At 39.9% G+C, this 18,182-nt stretch overlaps 2 protein-coding genes across 2 annotated transcripts; both read left to right on the top strand.

Annotated features, from left to right (window-relative positions):
• Positions 1 to 670: 670 nt before the first annotated feature.
• Positions 671 to 3,945, top strand: LOC132631689 (hexose carrier protein HEX6-like). The gene is made up of 3 exons (XM_060347362.1): positions 671 to 1,141; positions 1,507 to 1,829; positions 2,571 to 3,945. Exons 1-3 carry the CDS (start codon positions 1,009 to 1,011, stop codon positions 3,645 to 3,647), a joined length of 1,533 nt encoding a protein of 510 aa, XP_060203345.1. The 5' UTR covers positions 671 to 1,008; the 3' UTR covers positions 3,648 to 3,945.
• Positions 3,946 to 15,329: 11,384 nt separating this feature from the next.
• On the top strand, positions 15,330 to 17,574 carry LOC132631688 (hexose carrier protein HEX6-like). Its single transcript, XM_060347360.1, has 3 exons — positions 15,330 to 15,594; positions 15,692 to 16,014; positions 16,248 to 17,574. The coding sequence occupies exons 1-3, from the start codon at positions 15,462 to 15,464 to the stop codon at positions 17,298 to 17,300; spliced, it is 1,509 nt and encodes a 502-aa protein (XP_060203343.1). The 5' UTR covers positions 15,330 to 15,461; the 3' UTR covers positions 17,301 to 17,574.
• Positions 17,575 to 18,182: the final 608 nt, after the last annotated feature.

The raw sequence follows: 18,182 nt of genomic DNA, 5'->3' as shown, positions 1-18,182 counted from the left end.
TATTTTAATGAGGTTTTGAACTGTCAGAGTTTAAACAAAAGTTTTTGCATGGGAGTTTTGAATTTCCACAAATTAACCTCCACCATTTTTTCGTGGAGTTTGAAGATAATTTTTTGTGGGCATTTTTTCATGTTTTAGCTAGGGATATTTTTGTCGAATTCTTTTTTGAATTAAAAAGTGGTTAATTTTCAATTAGATGGGTAACGACGCCTAAAATTTGAATGCCGGTCCAAAAGCTTGAGAGTGCTCTTTGGTGACTTGACACTAAAGAAGGTAGTCTTTTTTATGGTTTCCTTATCTCAGACTAAAAGAAGCAAGTTAGATTAATGAAGAAACCAATCGCTTGATTATACTCAATATGTGGGAGCGCTTTTTTGTTACTTTCAAACACTAAAAGAAACTACGTTACATGTCATAAGTCTTTGTTAAGACAATACTGAACATTTTGGAAAACCAAGCCAAGACCCGTGAAATTAATTTTCCTTAGAAAAGAAGAGGCTTGCATCAGTTCACGTGTTCAACTACTCTAGTTTGTTTAGTCTTCATGCCATAATATCAGCTTAGACTTTTCATTTTGCTCCTTCTTATCAGCATGCCTGAATTACCACATATCACTTTGCATTGCACCAATAATGCTTGAAATATAGTTAACAGTCTCCAAAAATACAAGTCTGTCAAAGAGATAACACAATCAGAATCTTTTGTGTATTAGTTCACAGAACTGATTACTTTATTTACTTGACCAATTATTTTGATTACGCATAAGGACGATTCTTGATAGCGAAGGCAATAAGACAACAAAGTAGACAAGGAACTTAAAACTTGAATATTCAACTCAGTGACACACATGGGTGGACCATATTTGATGCTGATCTCTAGCAGTCAACTTGGACTGCTAAAACTCAACCTTTTTTTGTCCTAGGTTTGTATCTCCCCTATTATTCATGTTCACTGGAAGAGCAAAATAGAAGTAAAAAAAAAAAAAAAAAAAAAAGGTTCAAAGAAAGTATGGCAGGGGGGTTAGCAGTAGCGGCATATGAGAAAGGGCATTGCCAAGGCAAGCTGACATCTTTTGTAATATTAGCTTGTATGATGGCTGCTATGGGAGGTGTAATTTTTGGATATGATATTGGCATTTCAGGTTTGCTTTTTGCATTTCCATAAGTTATAAGTACAATCTAAGACATATCTTGTAAAAGTTTCAAGCTATGTTGTTCAGACTGAAATGTTGACTCACATGTGCTGGATACTCCAAAAATGCACTACTCTAAGAGGACCCGACAACCCAACAACATTTTTGAATAGTCCGAGCAAAATAGGCTTCAAGTGCCCAAAGGAAAAAAAAGGAACTAAAAATTGCATGGGATTCTGTTTATGACCTGTTTCTCACTACCCTCACTTTTGTAATGTACAATCAACTGCTAAAGCTATTTCCTTTGGCACTATGAATCAATTGCTCTGCATAATCTATTTTATTGATCTAATACAAGCTTTGAAAATGTGAAGGTGGAGTGACATCCATGGAGCCCTTTCTAAAAAAGTTCTTCCATGATGTGTACACAAAGATGAAAGAAGACAATGAAGTTAGCAACTACTGTAAATTTGACAGCCAATTGTTGACATTATTCCCATCCTCCCTCTATGTGGCTGGTCTCTTTGCTACTTTTGTTGCCTCATCAGTCACCAGAGCGTTTGGTCGCAAGGTCTCAATCCTTCTTGGAGGAGCTAACTTCCTAGCTGGTGCAGCCCTTGGTGGAGCTGCTGCTAATATCTATATGCTTATACTTGGCAGAGTTTTACTAGGTGTTGGTGTTGGTTTTGCAAATCAGGTAACAGATTACTCCATCTGTTCCATTTTATATGGCATTGTTTCTATTTTAGTATGTTTTACAAAGTAACACACATTTCCCTATTTGAAAATGTCTTTAAACTTTTATTTTACACTTAATGAGATGTTCTCATAGCCATAAAAATGCAATGACATGCATACAACCGCAAGTTCTTAAGGTTCTTTTGACATGTGCCAAAAGTCTTTCATTTTTGAATTCTTATCTAGTCAAACACGATCATTTAAAATGAAATGGAAGCAGTTCTTCACAACTAGTAGACAAACATCCTATATTTTCACACTTGTAAAGAAAACGAGAAGTTCTCAGAATGCAAATCAGGTTAAATATTACTCCATCTATTTCATTTTATATGGGATTGTTTCCTTTTTAGTTTATTTTAAAAGAATACATGTCCCTACTTAGAAATACTTCCATTTCACTGTTAATGAGATGTTCTTATAGCTATAGAAATGCCGCAACATGTTTAAGACCACAAGTTTTAAAGGTACTTTTGATATGGGCCAAAAGTCTTTCGTTCTTAAGCTCCATATCTATCATTTAAAATGAAATGGAAGCAGTACTTCTCAACTAGTAGACAAACGTCCTATATTTTCATTCTTGTAAAGATAACTAGAAGTTCTCAAAAATGCAAACTCAAAGAGTTACCCTTTTGTCCAATAAAGCAGCTCAATCAACTATCTGTTCTAGCTAAAACCTAAGTTGATTTTTACCATTTTGCAGGCTGTACCATTGTATCTGTCAGAAATGGCACCATCCAAGTACAGAGGAGGAATCAACAATAGCTTTCAACTCAGTGTAGGCATTGGGGTTTTAATAGCAAACCTTATAAATTATGGGACTCAAAAGGTCAAAGGTGGTTGGGGATGGAGAGTCTCACTAGCTATGGCTGCGGTCCCAGCATCCATTTTAACATTAGGCGCGTTATCTCTCCCAGAAACACCCAATAGCTTAATCCAACGCACAAATGATCACGAAAAGGTTAAAAGAATGCTGCAAAGAGTCAGAGGCACTGATGATGTCCAAGCAGAACTTGATGATCTTATCATAGCTAGTGAAATTTCAAAAACTATCAAACACCCTTTTAAGAACATTCTACAAAGAAAATACAGGCCTCAACTTGTCATGTCCATAGCGATACCATTCTTCCAACAAGTCACAGGAATTAATGTCATTGCATTCTATGCTCCTATACTGTTTCGTACGATTGGACTAGGTGAAAGTGCAGCTCTTTTGTCTGCTGTAGTGACAGGGGCAGTGGGAATTGTCACAACTGCTATGTCCATGCTGATTGTCGATAAAGTTGGCCGAAGAGGGCTGTTAATTTTTGGTGGAATACAAATGTTTGTTACACAAATGATAGTAGGAGGATTAATGGGGGCTAAGCTAGGGGATCATGGTCGATTGAGTAAAGCATGGGCCTTTGTGATATTGGTGTTGATATGCATTTATGTAGCTGGTTTTGGTTTGTCGTGGGGGCCATTAGGATGGTTAATTCCAAGTGAAATATTCCCATTGGAGATAAGATCAGCTGGACAAAGTATTACAGTAGCAGTGAACTTCCTATTCACTTTCTTGATTGGTCAAACATTTTTAGCCATGTTGTGCCACTTCAAGTTTGGGATTTTCTTCTTTTTTGGAGTTTGGGTGGCAATAATGACTGCATTTGTCTACTTGCTTTTGCCAGAGACCAAGAAGTTGCCTATTGAGAAAATGGACAGAGTGTGGAGGGAACACTGGTTTTGGAATAGAATTGTAGGAGAAAATAATGAGGTTATCATCAAAGAAGAGGAAGCTTAAAGATATGATCATGAGTCCATCATTGGAACCAATTTAAGAGAAAAGTGTTCTCTCTCTCTCTATTTGGAAATTTGTGGTTATGCTGTTTGAAACTGTATATTGGATTTTTAAATCAGACATGTTATGCAGAATAGATACAATGAACGCGTCTTACACATCAAGAAATGAGGTTTTTAGTAACTCGCGTTAAGAACGGCCTAACTATTCTGTCATTCCAGAAAAATCTAATTAAAGTATGTTGTGGTGACATAATATGTCCAAAGTATTGCTGCTAGATTTATCTTTCCCGTTTCCTTTCTTATTACTGGTCTTACGTCTATTCCCTCAAACAAATGAAAGAAGACAGAAAAATAAAATAAACCTAAAATGTGAAAGTTTTGGCTTCTACTCTTTGGATCAACACTTGACGTTTGCTTCTCTTTTGTATTCAGGCCATAAAGGACTATACCTAGCTTGATGAAATTTCTAATAATTACTATTATGTTATTGGGACACAGTTTGCGAGGAAAATAATACTAATAGATATGTCGGTCATAAAAAGGAAAAACCGCCATAAAAAGATTACTCATGCATCATCTATTGCAAAATTATAATTGGGTGCTCGCAATCTAAACCGTAATGAAACAATTTCTGCATATTGCTACTAGTGTTGCTACAAATATTAATTGGACTACCTGCTTAATCTCTGTTAGGATTGGAAAAATCTTCTATTCATAACCGGAACAGAATTACAATAGGAGGAGCAACTCTCACACTCAACTATTACAAAAAACCAATCCTAAACTGAATACCTATATCTCACTCAAGTGTTTTCCTTACTGTTTTTTTCTCTTGCTCTTGGTGATGCTACAAATGATAGAAGACTTCCCTATTTATAGGGATGAAATGAACCTATTGATGTTATTTGTGACTCAAGCAAACACTTGACAATTTGCCAAATACAAGTAAGATGTTTTCTTCCTTAAAACAAGGAATATGTTTTCTTCCTCAAAACAAGGGAAATGTTTTCTTCCTTGTTTTCTTCCTTAAAATGAGGGAGATGTTTCCTTCCTCAAATTATGGGATGAACCCAACAAATCTCCCCCTCCAGTCCCATATTAAAATGAGGTAGATTTTTTCATGTTGAACCTTTTGATCACGCGTTCAACGTATTCCTCTTGTGACAAGAACAACTTCTTTGCCTTTCGATCACGAATGATTTTCATGCCCAAGATATGTTGTGCAGGGCCTAAGTCTTTCATATCAAAGAACTTAGACAAATCTTTCTTCAAGTTGTTGATCATAGTTACATCCTGGCCTACTATCAGCATATCATCTACATAGAGCAGAAGGATGATAAATTTTCCATCGGGGAACTTCTTCAAGTACACACAATGATCAGCAGTTGTTCTTTTGTATTGATGTTTCAGCATGAATGAGTCGAACTTTTTGTACCATTGCCTTGGGGCTTGTTTGAGACCGTAAAGACTCTTCCTTAACTTGCAAACGAGATGCTCTTTCTTTGGGATTCGGAAACCATCGGGCTGCTCCATGTATATTTCTTCCTCCAAATCACCATGCAGAAAAGCTGTTTTCAAGTCCATCTGCTCAAGTTCAAGATCCATACTTGCCACCAATCCGAGAACCACTCGGATAGACATCATCTTCACAACTGGCGAAAAAATCTCATCAAAGTCGATTCCTTCCTTCTGTTGGAAACCTTTGACTACGAGCCTTGCCTTGTACTTCACGATATTTCCGCTAGCATCTTTCTTGAGCTTGAAGACCCATTTGTTCTTCAAGGCCTTCTTTCCCGGAGGAAGTTTCACCAACTCATATGTTTGATTCTTTTGTAAAGAATTCATTTCTTCCTCCATGGCCTGTCGCCAATTGGATTTTTCACGATGAGATTGAGCTTCTTGAAAGCTCTCTGGCTCCCCCTCGCTGGTAAGAAGGATCCATTCTGTTGGCGAGTATGACCTTTGAGGGATTAACCCTCGTGCAGAACGCCGAACTTGATTATTTCCAGCTGCGTCTTGGGGTGAAGGCTCCCCCTGCTCAAGAATTTCTTCGTTTTGATCATCATTAACATCTGCCGGATCAATGTTTTCTTGTTCATCATGGACATTATCATGAAGTTCCTTGTTGTTGAGAGGAATGTGTGGTGATTCAGGGACATCATCTGGAGCATGATAACTTCGTTGCTTGTTGACTGTTGGAGCACACTCATGAAACTGGTTTTCATGGAACATGACGTCTCTACTTCGAATCACTTTCTTCATTTCGGGATCCCACAGCCTGTATCCGAACTCTTGATCTCCATAGCCGATAAAGATACACGGAGTTGATATGAGATCAAGCTTCTGCCTCAACTCCTTGGATACATGCACAAATGCCTTGCACCCGAACACTTTCAAGTGAGAATATGAAATATCTTTCCCAGACCATATCTTTTCTGGAACTTCAAAGTTCAATGGGACTGAAGGTGACCTGTTTATAAGATAACAAGCTGTCAGAACAGCTTCGCTCCAGAATGGCTTTGGCAGTTTAGCCATACTGAGCATGCATCGGACTTTCTCAACAATAGTGCGGTTCATTCTTTTAGCTACACCGTTATGTTGTGGTGTTCGTGGCACCGTTTTCTCATGTCTGATCCCATGTTCAGCACAATATGCCAAAAACTCCCGGGAAGTGTACTCGCCTCCATTGTCGGATCGGAGGCATTTCAGCTTCTTTCCAGTCTCCCTTTCTACCATAGCATGGAATGTCTTGAAACGATTAAATACTTGATCCTTCGATTTGAGACAATAAGCCCAAACCTTCCGTGATGCTACCACCAAGAGATTCTTCTTCAATGGGTCCACACACGTCAGAGTGGACAAGGCTCAGCAACTCAGGACGATTCTTTCTGGTGGAACTGAAAGAAACTCTATGTTGTTTCCCAAATAAACAGTGATCACAGGGATCCAAAGTTACGTCTTTATCTATTGAGATGGCTTCTTTCTTTGCAAGAGTCGCCAATCCCTTCAGACTCATGTGGCCCAATCGTCTATGCCACAAGTTTGGCGATGTCTCTTCTTCAACTGCATTGAGACTCGGTCGATACAACTTTACATTGGTTTTGTAAAGAGTACCACAAATATGTCCTCTAGCAATAACCATAGAGCCTTTGGACAGCTTCCACGTACCATCCTTGAACAGATTTCCATACCCCTGTCGATCCAGAGCTACTCCTGAGATCAGATTCAATCTCAGATCCGGATCATGACGAACCTCTTTTAACACAAGTGAGCTTCCATTGCTGGTTTTTATGTGCACATCACCAATGCCAACAATGCTCGAGAAACTGGTGTTGCCCATCTTCACAACGCCGTTGTCTCCAGATTTATAAGTACTGAACAAATCCCGGTGTGGAGTGGCATGGAATGATGCAGCAGTATCAATCACCCACTCAATATAAATTTGTGCCCATGTGTAGGCATGCTTCCTCTCCGCATGTAACAAGTGCAATGTCTGGTGACACGGTGACCATGGTCTCACCATCTTCCTTGCTCGAACTCTGGTTAGTTTGAGGCTGCTCTCGTTTAAGCTTTCGACACTCCACCTTCTTGTGGCCATAGTTGCCACAATAGTTACAATAGCCCTCGAACCAAGTGTTGGTATCAACGGACTTTCCCCGCTCTCGTGATTTCCTTCGAACTTGAGATCTTCCTCTACTTTGACCTCGACCTCTACCTTTGCCTCGGCCTCTTCCTCTACCTCCGCTTCTACCTCCATTGCGTCCACTATTTTCAGAAACAAGGGCATATGATTGATCTACCCCGACTTCTTTTCTTCGCGATTCCTCATTTATTAAGGCGTCCGTGACCATCTGCATGGTCACCTTACCATTGGGGGCGGAATTACTGAGAGTGACGACAAGAGTCTCCCAGCTATCAGGTAGAGAACTTAGGAGCAAGATTGCTTGCTCCTCATCTTTGAGAACCCATTCGGCTGCACTTAGCTAGTTCACGAGATCTTGGAACTGACTTGTGTGTTCTGTGACAGAGGTACCGCTACGTAGTTTGTGATTTACCAATCGCCTCATCAACAATGTTTTATTTCGAGCCGTTTTTGCTTGGTACATGCTCCCAAGATTTTCCCAAAGTTTGTAAGTACTCGTTTCCTGTGCGACATGATGGAATACACTATGGTCAATCCACTGTCGAATTTGTGCGACCGTTTTCCTATTCATCTTGCCCATTCTTCGTCTGTCTTCTTGTCGGGTTTGGCACCTTTATTTTCGAGCGGCTCGGCTAAATCCTTCAAATTTAACAAGTCCTCCATACGAGGTTTCCATATGTTATAATTTGAGGATGTTAGCAGAATCATGGTATCCGATGATGATTTCTCCATGATATAGTGCACCTAATCTGCTTGTACTGGACTGTGGAAGCAGAATTAGGCAAAACGGGACTCACAGTTGAATTCGGAATGGTCGAAAACCTAGGGAACCGGTCTGACCAATTTGAAAACCGGACAAAAACAGAGTGAACCGGGCTGCACTAATTCAAATCGAACCGGGCCGGTTTAACCACTGGCTGGTTGAAAAAGTCAACAAAAGGATGATGTGGCAATTGGACTTTGATCAGATCTGGTTCTGGTCAAACGGGTTGGTCTGGACAAAACGGGTTGTTCGTATCGGGTTTCTCCGGTCGTCTTCTCCGGCGAGCTGGTGGCCGGAAGGTGGCGGAGCGGCGGCGGCGATGGTGGACAGAGAAACTTTGACTGGACTTTTGGAGGCCTTCTGGTGGTCGAAAAATATATATTCGGAATCCTCGGAACGAGATCTTTCTAATGGTATACTCAGAGCACAATTTTGGGACAAAAAATTTTTGACTGAAAATTTTACGAAACTTTAAAAGATTGGCCTGGAAGATTAACCAAGCTCTTAATACCACTTGTTAGGATTGGAAAAGTCTTCTATTCATAACCGGAACAGAATTACAATAGGAGGAGCAACTCTCACACTCAACTATTACAAAAACCAATCCTAAAATGAATACCTATATCTCACTCAAGTGTTTTCTTTACTGTTTTTTTCTCTTGCTCTTGGTGATGCTACAAATGATAGAAGGCTTCCCTATTTATAGGGATGAAATGAACCTATTGATGTCATTTGTGACTCAAGCAAACACTTGACAATTTGCCAAATATAAGTAAGATGTTTTCTTCTTTAAAACAAGGAATATGTTTTCTTCCTCAAAACAAGGGAAATGTTTTCTTCCTTAAAATGAGGGAGATGTTTCCTTCCTCAAATTATGGGATGGACCCAACAATCTCAAGCACCATCAATGACCCTTTTTTTGGTGTGTGGGGGGTAATTTGAATATCTTAAATTATGACTTTTGGCTTATTTTTGTTATTTTGACTAAAAAATAAATGCTTAAAAGTATTTGTTTTTAATCCAAACACTACAAAAGTGCTTAAAAGTTATTTTGGTTTAAAAACACCTAAAATAAGTCAATCCAAACAGGCTCTAAGATAAACTTCCCTTTGTCTGTTGTTTGAGTTTTTAACTCTCCTTTTCTTTTTTAATCACTCAGTTCTTCTGTGTCTTTCAGAAATGGCAGCATCCAAGTATAGAGGAGGTTCCACTGTATTCATCCACTTTTGTGTTGGAATTAGTGTTCTGTTTGTTATTCTGATCAATTTCAGGGCTGCGAAAATAGAAAGCTCTCGGAGTTGGAGAATTTCATTGGCAATGGCAGCAGCATCGGCCTCACTGGTTAATTTCATCCGTGGTTACTCAATTTTTATCTTATTACATCAATTTTACTAAACTATTTTTGTAATAAAAAGGTCAGATAAAGTATCACACTAATTACTAAAATAATCTTTTTAACTAGAAAATACTCAACTTTATCTGGGTATCACACAAAGTCATTATGAGGAAAAAAATGAGTATTCTATGATACTTAGTAAAATTGAGTGACTCTATGGTTATAAAAATTATTTAATAATTTTATACGATACTTAAATAAAATTAAATAATTTTTCGTAAAAAAAACATCTTAGTGACTTTTTGGTACAATAAATCAATAACGTTAGCCTCAATTCTGATTCTGGAATCGTAACAATGAAATATTATAGTGACTTTAATGAAACACCCAATTGCCTCATTCAATGCGGCAATGATCATGCAAAGAATTGGCGGAATAGAAGATGTCAAAGCAGACCTAGATGACCTCATTAATACATGTGACGTTGCAAAAACAGTCAAACACAATACTCAGTAGGTCCCATAATAAGTGTCACCTTAGGTCCAAGACATAAATTGAATAGTTTTTCCAACTCTACTCTTAGACAAAAATTGACAAGTTAAAGTAACATCTAAATGATGATTGAAAAAGCCACATAGTAACTTGGTATTGTTGGATTCCCAATGTCAAAAGGTTTACTACTTGTGCATGTTCTAATTAAGAGGAAAAGTTAATTTATTTTTATTATATAGGGGTAATTTAGCATTTCTGTTTCTTTTGTTTGTAACTTATGCCTCTCTCTAACTTTCTCTCTCCTCTCTCTAACTTTCTCTCTCCTCTCCCCTTTACCATTCAGATCTGAGATTTAGATCAGATTAGATCTGATATTTCAGATCCTTTTCCGGCCACTATCACACCTAGGTAATACCGGCGACCAAGTAACGCCGGCGACTTTTCCGGCTACATCTACTTTGCTTTCGCTTTTTCCTTTTTCTTCTCATCTTCTTCTTCTCTTCTCCCTTTTTCCCTTTTTATCTGCCACATAGCCGCTGCTCAATCGCCGACGAATTTTTCCGGCAGCTTTTCCAGACAGTAGGTTTTTTTTTGCTGTGAACAGTACCCCCGCCGTGAACAGTTCGTGAACAGTACTCCGACGTGAACAGTATTTCCGGCGGCGATCAGGTTCATTTCGACTGGAGTTGGTACCTCCGGTTCTCAAATCTATGCTTTGTTCATACATTTGTAACTACATTTTGCTGACTTTAGACCTTTGACTAATTTATTAGTTCAAACGCGTTTTCGTGGCTTTGGATATTGATGGTAGACTAGGGTCATGTTCTCGTTCAGGGACGGGGACGGGGACGAGGGTTAGGAGGAGTAAGTGGGTTAAAGAGCATCTAGACTGAGAGTAGGTTCTTGGAACATTGGACGTTAACGGGAAAGTCCATAGAGCTAGTTAAGATCCTTAAGAGGAGGAAGATTAATATAGCTTGTGTCCAAGAGACTAAATGGGTAGGACCTAAAGCTAAGGAGGTAGACGGGTATAAGCTTTGGTTCTCTGGTATATTGAAGTATAGGAACGGGGTAGGCATTTTAGTAGATAGTGATTTAAGGGATCAGGTGGTGGAGGTTAGGAGAGTCAACGATAGGATGATGTCGATTAAGGTGATCGTTGAAGGGATCACTTTGAACATTATTAGTGCTTATGTGCCGCAAGCGGGCTTACGCGAGGAGGAGAAGATGGGGTTTTGGGGGGATTTGGACGAGTTAGTGGGAGGGATACCGCCTACTGAGAAACTTTTCGTGGGAGGGGATTTCAATGGGCACATCGGGTCTATTTCGGGAGGTTATGATGATGTGCATGGAGGCTTTGGCTTCGGGGACAGAAATGGAGGAGGAGTTTCACTTTTGGATTTCGCAAGAGCTTTTGGGTTGGTGATAGCCAATTCGAGTTTTCCAAAGAAGGAAGAGCACTTGGTAACCTTTCGTAGTTCGGCGGCTAAGACTCAGATAGATTTTTTACTTCTTAGGAAGGATGATAAAGGTTTGTGCAAAGACTGTAAGGTCATTCCGAGGGACAACCTTACAACCCGACATAAGCTCTTGGTGATGGATTTAGGGATCAAAATGATGAGGAAGAAGAGGGTCGGGGATGATCGACCTAGGATCAGATGTGGGAGTTTGACCATGGCTAGTGCCCTGGAGATGGAAGAGAAATTGAAGGATATGGAGGCCTGGGATAGTAGTGGGGATGCGACCAGTATGTGGGATAGGACGACTAGTTGTATTAGGGTTGTAGCAAGGGAAGTGTTGGGAGTCTCGACAGGTAGTCGTGGTCGGCATCGAGGGGACTGGTGGTGGAATGGAGAAGTGCAAGGGAAGGTGGAAGCAAAGAAGATGGCGTATGCGAAGCTGATAGAAAGCAAGGATGAGGTGGAGACGTGGACGAATAGGGAACTTTATAAGATAGCGAGAAAGGAGGCGAAGTCGGCGGTTTCGACGGCAAAAACGGCAGCTTTTGAACGCCTCTATGCTGAACTAGAAGAGAAAGGTGGGGATAGGAAATTGTTCAGGCTAGCCAGGGTGCGGGAGAGAAGGGCGCGCGATGTGGATCAAGTGAAGTGCATTAAAGATGAGCATGGAAAAGTATTGGTAGAGGAGACTCTCATTAAACAGAGATGGCAGTCATATTTTCACAAACTCTTGAATGAAGAAGGGGAGAGAGACATCGTGTTGGGAGATTTGGAGCAGACAGGGAGGCGTCACGATTTTGGGTATTGCAGGAGTATTAAGGTCGAGGAGGTTAAGGGTGCTGTCCGTAGAATGCGCAAGGGAAGAGCGACCGGACCAGACGAGATCCCTGGGGAATTTTGGAAGAGCGCGAGCTCGGCAGGTTTGGAGTGGCTGACTAGGTTGTTTAATTTCATCTTTAAGACGGCAACGATGCCCGAAGAATGGAGGTCGAGCGTAATGATCCCTCTATACAAAAACAAGGGGGATATCCAGAGTTGCGAAAACTATAGAGGTATCAAGCTACTAAGCCATACTATGAAAGTGTGGGAAAGAGTGGTGGAGATGAGGGTGAGGAGAGACGTGTCTATTTCATAGAACCAGTTCGGATTTATGCCGGGACGCTCAACTACAGAAGCCATTCATCTTGTGAGGAGACTGGTGGAGCAGTATAGGGAGAGGAAGAGGGACTTGCATATGGTATTCATCGACCTAGAAAAGGCTTACGATAAAGTTCCAAGAGAAATCCTATGGAGATGTTTGGAGGCTAAAGGTGTACCTGTAGCATACATTAGGGTGATCAAAGACATGTATGAGGAAGCCAAAACTAGAGTAAGGACAATAGGAGGGGACTCAGAGCACTTTCCATTTGTGATGGGATTGCATCAAGGATCAGCTCTTAGTCCGTTTTTATTTGCCTTGGTGATGGATAGATTGACGCGATAAATTCAAGGTGAGGTGCCATGGTGTATGCTTTTTGCGGATGACATAGTCCTGATCGATGAGACTCGTAGCGGAGTTAACGCTAAGCTGGAGGATTGGAGACATACCTTGGAGTCTAAAGGATTTAAGCTGAGTAGGACCAAGACAGAGTACTTAGAGTGTAAGTTCAGTGAGACACCTCAGGAGGTTGGCGTCGAAGTTAGGCTTGGTGTTCGGGCCATCCAAAAGAAAAGTAGTTTCAAGTACCTTGGGTCTATCATGCAAGGCAGCGGGGAGATTGACGATGATGTCACACATCGTATTGGGGTAGGGTGGATGAAATGGAGGCTAGCTTCTGGAGTGTTATGTGACAAGAAGGTGCCACCACAACTCAAGGGCAAGTTCTACAGAGTGGTGGTTAGACCGACTATGTTGTATGGGGCGGAGTGTTGGCCAGTTAAGATCTCTCACGTTCAAAAGATGAAAGTTGCCGAGATGAGAATGTTGAGATGGATGTGTGGGCACACTAGGAGTGACATGATTAGAAATGAGGCTATTCGGGATAAGGTGGGAGTGGCCTCGGTGGAAGACAAGATGCGGGAAATGCGACTGAGATGGTTTGAGCATGTGAAGAGGAGAGACATAGATGACCCAGTGCGGAGGTGTGAGAGGTTAGCCATGGATGGTTTCAGAAGAGGTAGGGGTAGGCCAAAGAAATATTAGGGAGAGGTGATTAGACAGGACATGACGCAGTTACAGCTTACCGAGGACATGACCTTAGATAGGAGGGTGTGGAGGACCCACATTAGGGTAGAAGGCTAGTAGATAAGTCTCGTTATCTTCCCTTATTAATAGGTGCATTAGCGCATTATAATTTCTTGTGCTCTGATTTATGCTATTATTTGCTACTTTCTGTACTTTGATTACTCTATTTAACTGTGCCGCTGTTGTTATTTGCATTTTCATATCGCTTTGAATTCCTTGATTATCCTGTTTTACTGTGTCGCTTGCATTATTTCATTGCAATATCGTTTTGAATCTTTTAACCCTATCTGACTCCCTTTTTATGCTTCATTTGAGCCGAGGGTCTCTCGGAAACAGCCATCCTACCTTGGTAGGAGTAAGGTCTGCGTACATTCTATCCTCCCCAGACCCCACGATGTAGATTTCACTGGGTTGTTGTTGTTGTTGTTGTTGTAGGGGTAATTTAGTAACTTTCACATTGCATTATTGATTTCTCAATATGCGTATTTTTAGCTAAGGTGACACTTGCCATGATGTTAATCACTGACGGAGGCAGAATTTTCGCCGAAGGGGTTCAAGATATAAAAAAATAAACATACGAAGAAGTCTAAGGGGGTTCAACGTCTACTATATATACATAAAAAATAATTTTAGCCTTGTAAAAACAGTATTTTTTTCTGCTGAGGGGGTTCGAATGAACACCCTCGGCATAGTGTGCCTCCGCCACTGAATTGTTTATAGCAATCCCAACTTTGAGACAGGTTTACAGGGATAATTTTATCTCTTTCCATGATCATATACTCTTCACAACAATTGGATTAGGTGAAAGTGCATTATCTAACAGTTGTTATTGGAGTTGTTAGTGCTGATCATTTAAATCTAGCTCTCGTCATTGCTACTAGACCGAGTCGGCCAGAGATTACTGTTTCAAATTAGGAGTAATTCAAATGTTGGTTGGAGCAATAATGGTAGTTAAATTAAGGGACCGTGGTTTGATTGGTCTGAACAAGTGGTTTAGTTGTTTTGATCTTGATTTGCAATTACACTGTGGGGTTTTAATTTGTTTGTCTTGGGGTCCATTTAGATGACTGGTTCCAAGTGAAATTTTTCCACAGGAGATAAGTCAACTGCACAATGTATAACCGTGTTATGGATCTGAGAGCTTGTAGGCATTTTTATAAGCAATTCAAAAAAATTACAGTATATTGATGAATACATGCAAACAAGACAAACTAAGTCAGAGGTATGCTCTTTTATTCCTGAAGCTGTCCAAGTCTTTATTGCTGTCATGGTTTCCTATTTGCGTTTATTACACGGAAGAGAACATATAACTTGAGTCCACTTTCAATGAGGGAATCAAAATTTAGGGAGAAAATTCAGGACTATTCTAACTTCATATACTAGCCATAGTACAGGAAAGAGCCGTGCCTAGCTACATAAACAAAAGGGTTGTCCGGTGAACATCCTTCGTCAGAAAATTATACTATTTAAATAAAAAATAATAGTACGTATATAAGTCAGATATTACTTTTTATAATTATATATATGAAATTTTGAACACTCTTAGTGGAATTCCTGGCTTCGTCACTGCAAAGAGTAAATCCATGTGGCATAATAATAAGACAACAAAGCCAAAAGCATGACTAGTTCAACTCAAAATTAATTGTTACTATATGCCCCTAATGTCCAAAGAGTACGTAGTAGGTACACCAGCCAACTGCAAGTTTGCAATCCATTGACCTATGTAATTTATTTAGTGATGTTGATTTTGTAGCTGTCATGGATCTTGATGGACTGCTTATTATCTTAAACTCCTATACATTATGCTCCCTAATTAAGTCAGAGCTCCCATTCTTGCTCACAATTTTAACTCTTAAATCTCCTCTAAATTCATAGAATTTAAACTTGAGGACAAAAAATGGCAGTTGGTATTGCCTCAGTAAGTGAGAATTCTGAGAATTACAATGGCAGGATTACATGGTTTGTGGTGTTATCATCCATGGTAGCTGCCACTGGAGGAATCATCTTCGGCTATGATATCGGAATTTCAGGTTCTTTCCAATGTTCACTAAACTACTCAAGACTCAAAAAGACATGCTTAAATACTGTATTTGCAGGTTCTTACCAACTTACTGTTGTGGCTTGCAGGTGGAGTTATCTCGATGGTGCCGTTTCTGAAGAAATTTTTCCCAGATGTGTACACTAAGATGACAGAAGTTGCCGAAATAAGCAACTACTGTAAATTTGACAGCCAACTTCTGACCTCTTTCACCTCCTCACTCTACATTGCTGGCCTTATTGCTTCCTTCTTTGCCTCACCAGTCACTCGCACATATGGCCGTAGACCATCAATTATAGTCGGTGGAGTAGCATTTCTCATCGGTTCTGCCCTTGGAGGTGCAGCATCCAATATCTACATGCTAATACTTGGTCGCGTCCTGCTAGGTGTAGGAGTTGGTTTTGCAAATCAGGTAGACTTTCTCCTATTCATGTACAACAACAACATACCCAGTGTAATCTCACAAGTGGAGTTTGGAGAGGGCGGTGTGTACGCAGACCTTACCCCTACCTTGTGAAGGTAGAGAGGTTTCCGATAGACCCTCGGATTTTCTCCTATTAATGTGCCATTTATAAATTGTAATTATCTGGAAACTCTCTTATTCATTCTGTTAGCAGCACCTAACAAAAGTGTTTTTGGCTGCAGGCAGTCCCTTTATACCTCTCAGAAATGGCACCTCCCAAGTACCGGGGATCTTTCAATATCGCGTTCCAATTTTGTGTAGGGATTGGGGTTCTATTAGCTAGCCTTCTTAACTACGGCGTTGAAAAGATCAAAGGTGGTTGGGGATGGAGAATTTCCTTGGCAATGGCTGCAGCTCCTGCAACATTTCTAACAGTAGGAGCACTTTTTCTCCCAGAAACCGCAAACAGCCTAATTCAGCATGGCAATGATCATCAAAAAGCTAAGCATATTTTACAACGCGTACGAGGTACAACCGATGTTCAAGCAGAACTAGACGATCTCATCAAAGCAAGTGACAAGTCAAAAGCTGTCAAGCACCCTTTCAAGCAAATTATTAAACGGATATACAGGCCTCAACTTGTTATGTCCATAGCTATACCATTCTTCCAACAGGTGACGGGAATCAACGTTATCTCCTTCTACGCTCCAATTCTCTTCCAAACGATAGGCCTAGGCGCGAGTGCATCCCTTTTGTCAGCTGTGGTGACAGGGCTGGTGGGGACCAGCGCGACTTTCTTAGCGTTGTTGATAGTTGACAAGGTCGGGCGAAGAGCTATGTTCAGTTTCGGGGGAATCGTTATGTTTGTATCACAAATGTTGATAGGGGGAATAATGGCAGCTAAGTTAGGAGATCAAGGGGTGTTGAGCAAGGGGTATGGGTTATTGGTTTTAGTCTTGGTGTGCATTTATGTTGCAGGTTTTAGTTTGTCTTGGGGTCCTTTAGGATGGTTAGTTCCAAGTGAAATATTTCCATTAGAAATAAGGTCAGCAGCACAAAGCATAACAGTAGCTGTTGGTTTAATCTTCACTTTCATAATTGCTCAGACTTTCTTGGTTATGCTTTGTCATCTCAAATCTGGGATTTTTTTCTTCTTTGGGGGGTGGGTTGCAATTATGACTGGATTTGTCTACTTGTTATTGCCAGAGACAAGGAATTTGCCAATTGAAAGTATGGAAAAAATCTGGATAGACCACTGGTTTTGGAAGAGATTTGTTAATGATGAACAAGACTAGGAGAAGGGTGAGAATTAAGCTATTGCCACTGATTTGGTTATCAAGCAATTCCAATATAATACAGTAGTGCAAGTTTAACATACTTCCGGTTGGATATGAAGTAAGTTTTGGTTTGTAATTCGAAAAAGATTACAGTTCAATACTCCTGCATCTAGAGGAATTCTACTTTGTTAGTTTGATCTTTTCTAGTCTTTCTGTCAATGTACTCAACAGTAGAGTGGCACCAATTATTTTCACATTCATGAAAAATGGATAATTTTATATTTATGCAACACTCAATGGCTTTTATTAAATTCAATTATCTGGTATTTGGTATCCTCTGACCGGACTAATTCGAATTCACACCGATCAATGATAAGGGTTACCTACTGAGAAATTCTCTATTCCTAGGCTCGAATAGTAGTATTTTTTCTTTAATAAAACTATTGTTGTTTTTAGGAACAATAGCAACGACGCACATCTGAAACATGTAAAATTTCATTATTTAGTTTTTTTTTAGTAAAGCGTACATACTGCTTTTTTCTTTTTTTTTGGATTTTTTACGTATATACTGTATTGATTAACTAGAAAATATAATAGAGTTCAGGAGCAAGCCTTTCCGGCAGTAGAAGTAATAGTGTAATACTACTACACACTAAAAGTTGTGTTACAACTTATAACCTGTTTTCAAACTCGATCACTTTTCACTTCTGAAGTTGTATTTAAGTACATTCAAGCATGCACATTATTCCAAATATTCTTTGTAAAAAGTATAACCTAACACAACTCCGTCTTCAATTTCAACTCCTACTCCATCAATTTTAGATAAAGTAAAGTATTTGAAATCCATGGCCAAACGCCTACTAAGACTAGTAAAGCAATTACTTGTCCTCATACTATTAG

The sequence above is a fragment of the Lycium barbarum genome, chromosome 3, assembly GCF_019175385.1.
Source record: "Lycium barbarum isolate Lr01 chromosome 3, ASM1917538v2, whole genome shotgun sequence".
Classification (NCBI taxonomy): Eukaryota; Viridiplantae; Streptophyta; class Magnoliopsida; order Solanales; family Solanaceae; genus Lycium; species Lycium barbarum.
Note: the sequence above shows the minus strand (reverse complement) of the source record. Positions and strands in the feature narration are given on the sequence as shown.

Coding starts and splice junctions, on each gene's coding strand:
- LOC132631689 (XM_060347362.1), top strand. CDS start 1,009: ATGGCAGGGGGGTTAGCAGTAGCGGCATATGAGAAAGGGCATTGCCAA. Junction 1,142..1,506: donor ATATGATATTGGCATTTCAG/GTTTGCTTTTTG, acceptor GAAAATGTGAAG/GTGGAGTGACATCCATGGAG. Junction 1,830..2,570: donor GTGTTGGTTTTGCAAATCAG/GTAACAGATTAC, acceptor ACCATTTTGCAG/GCTGTACCATTGTATCTGTC.
- LOC132631688 (XM_060347360.1), top strand. CDS start 15,462: ATGGCAGTTGGTATTGCCTCAGTAAGTGAGAATTCTGAGAATTACAAT. Junction 15,595..15,691: donor CTATGATATCGGAATTTCAG/GTTCTTTCCAAT, acceptor TGTGGCTTGCAG/GTGGAGTTATCTCGATGGTG. Junction 16,015..16,247: donor GAGTTGGTTTTGCAAATCAG/GTAGACTTTCTC, acceptor TTTTGGCTGCAG/GCAGTCCCTTTATACCTCTC.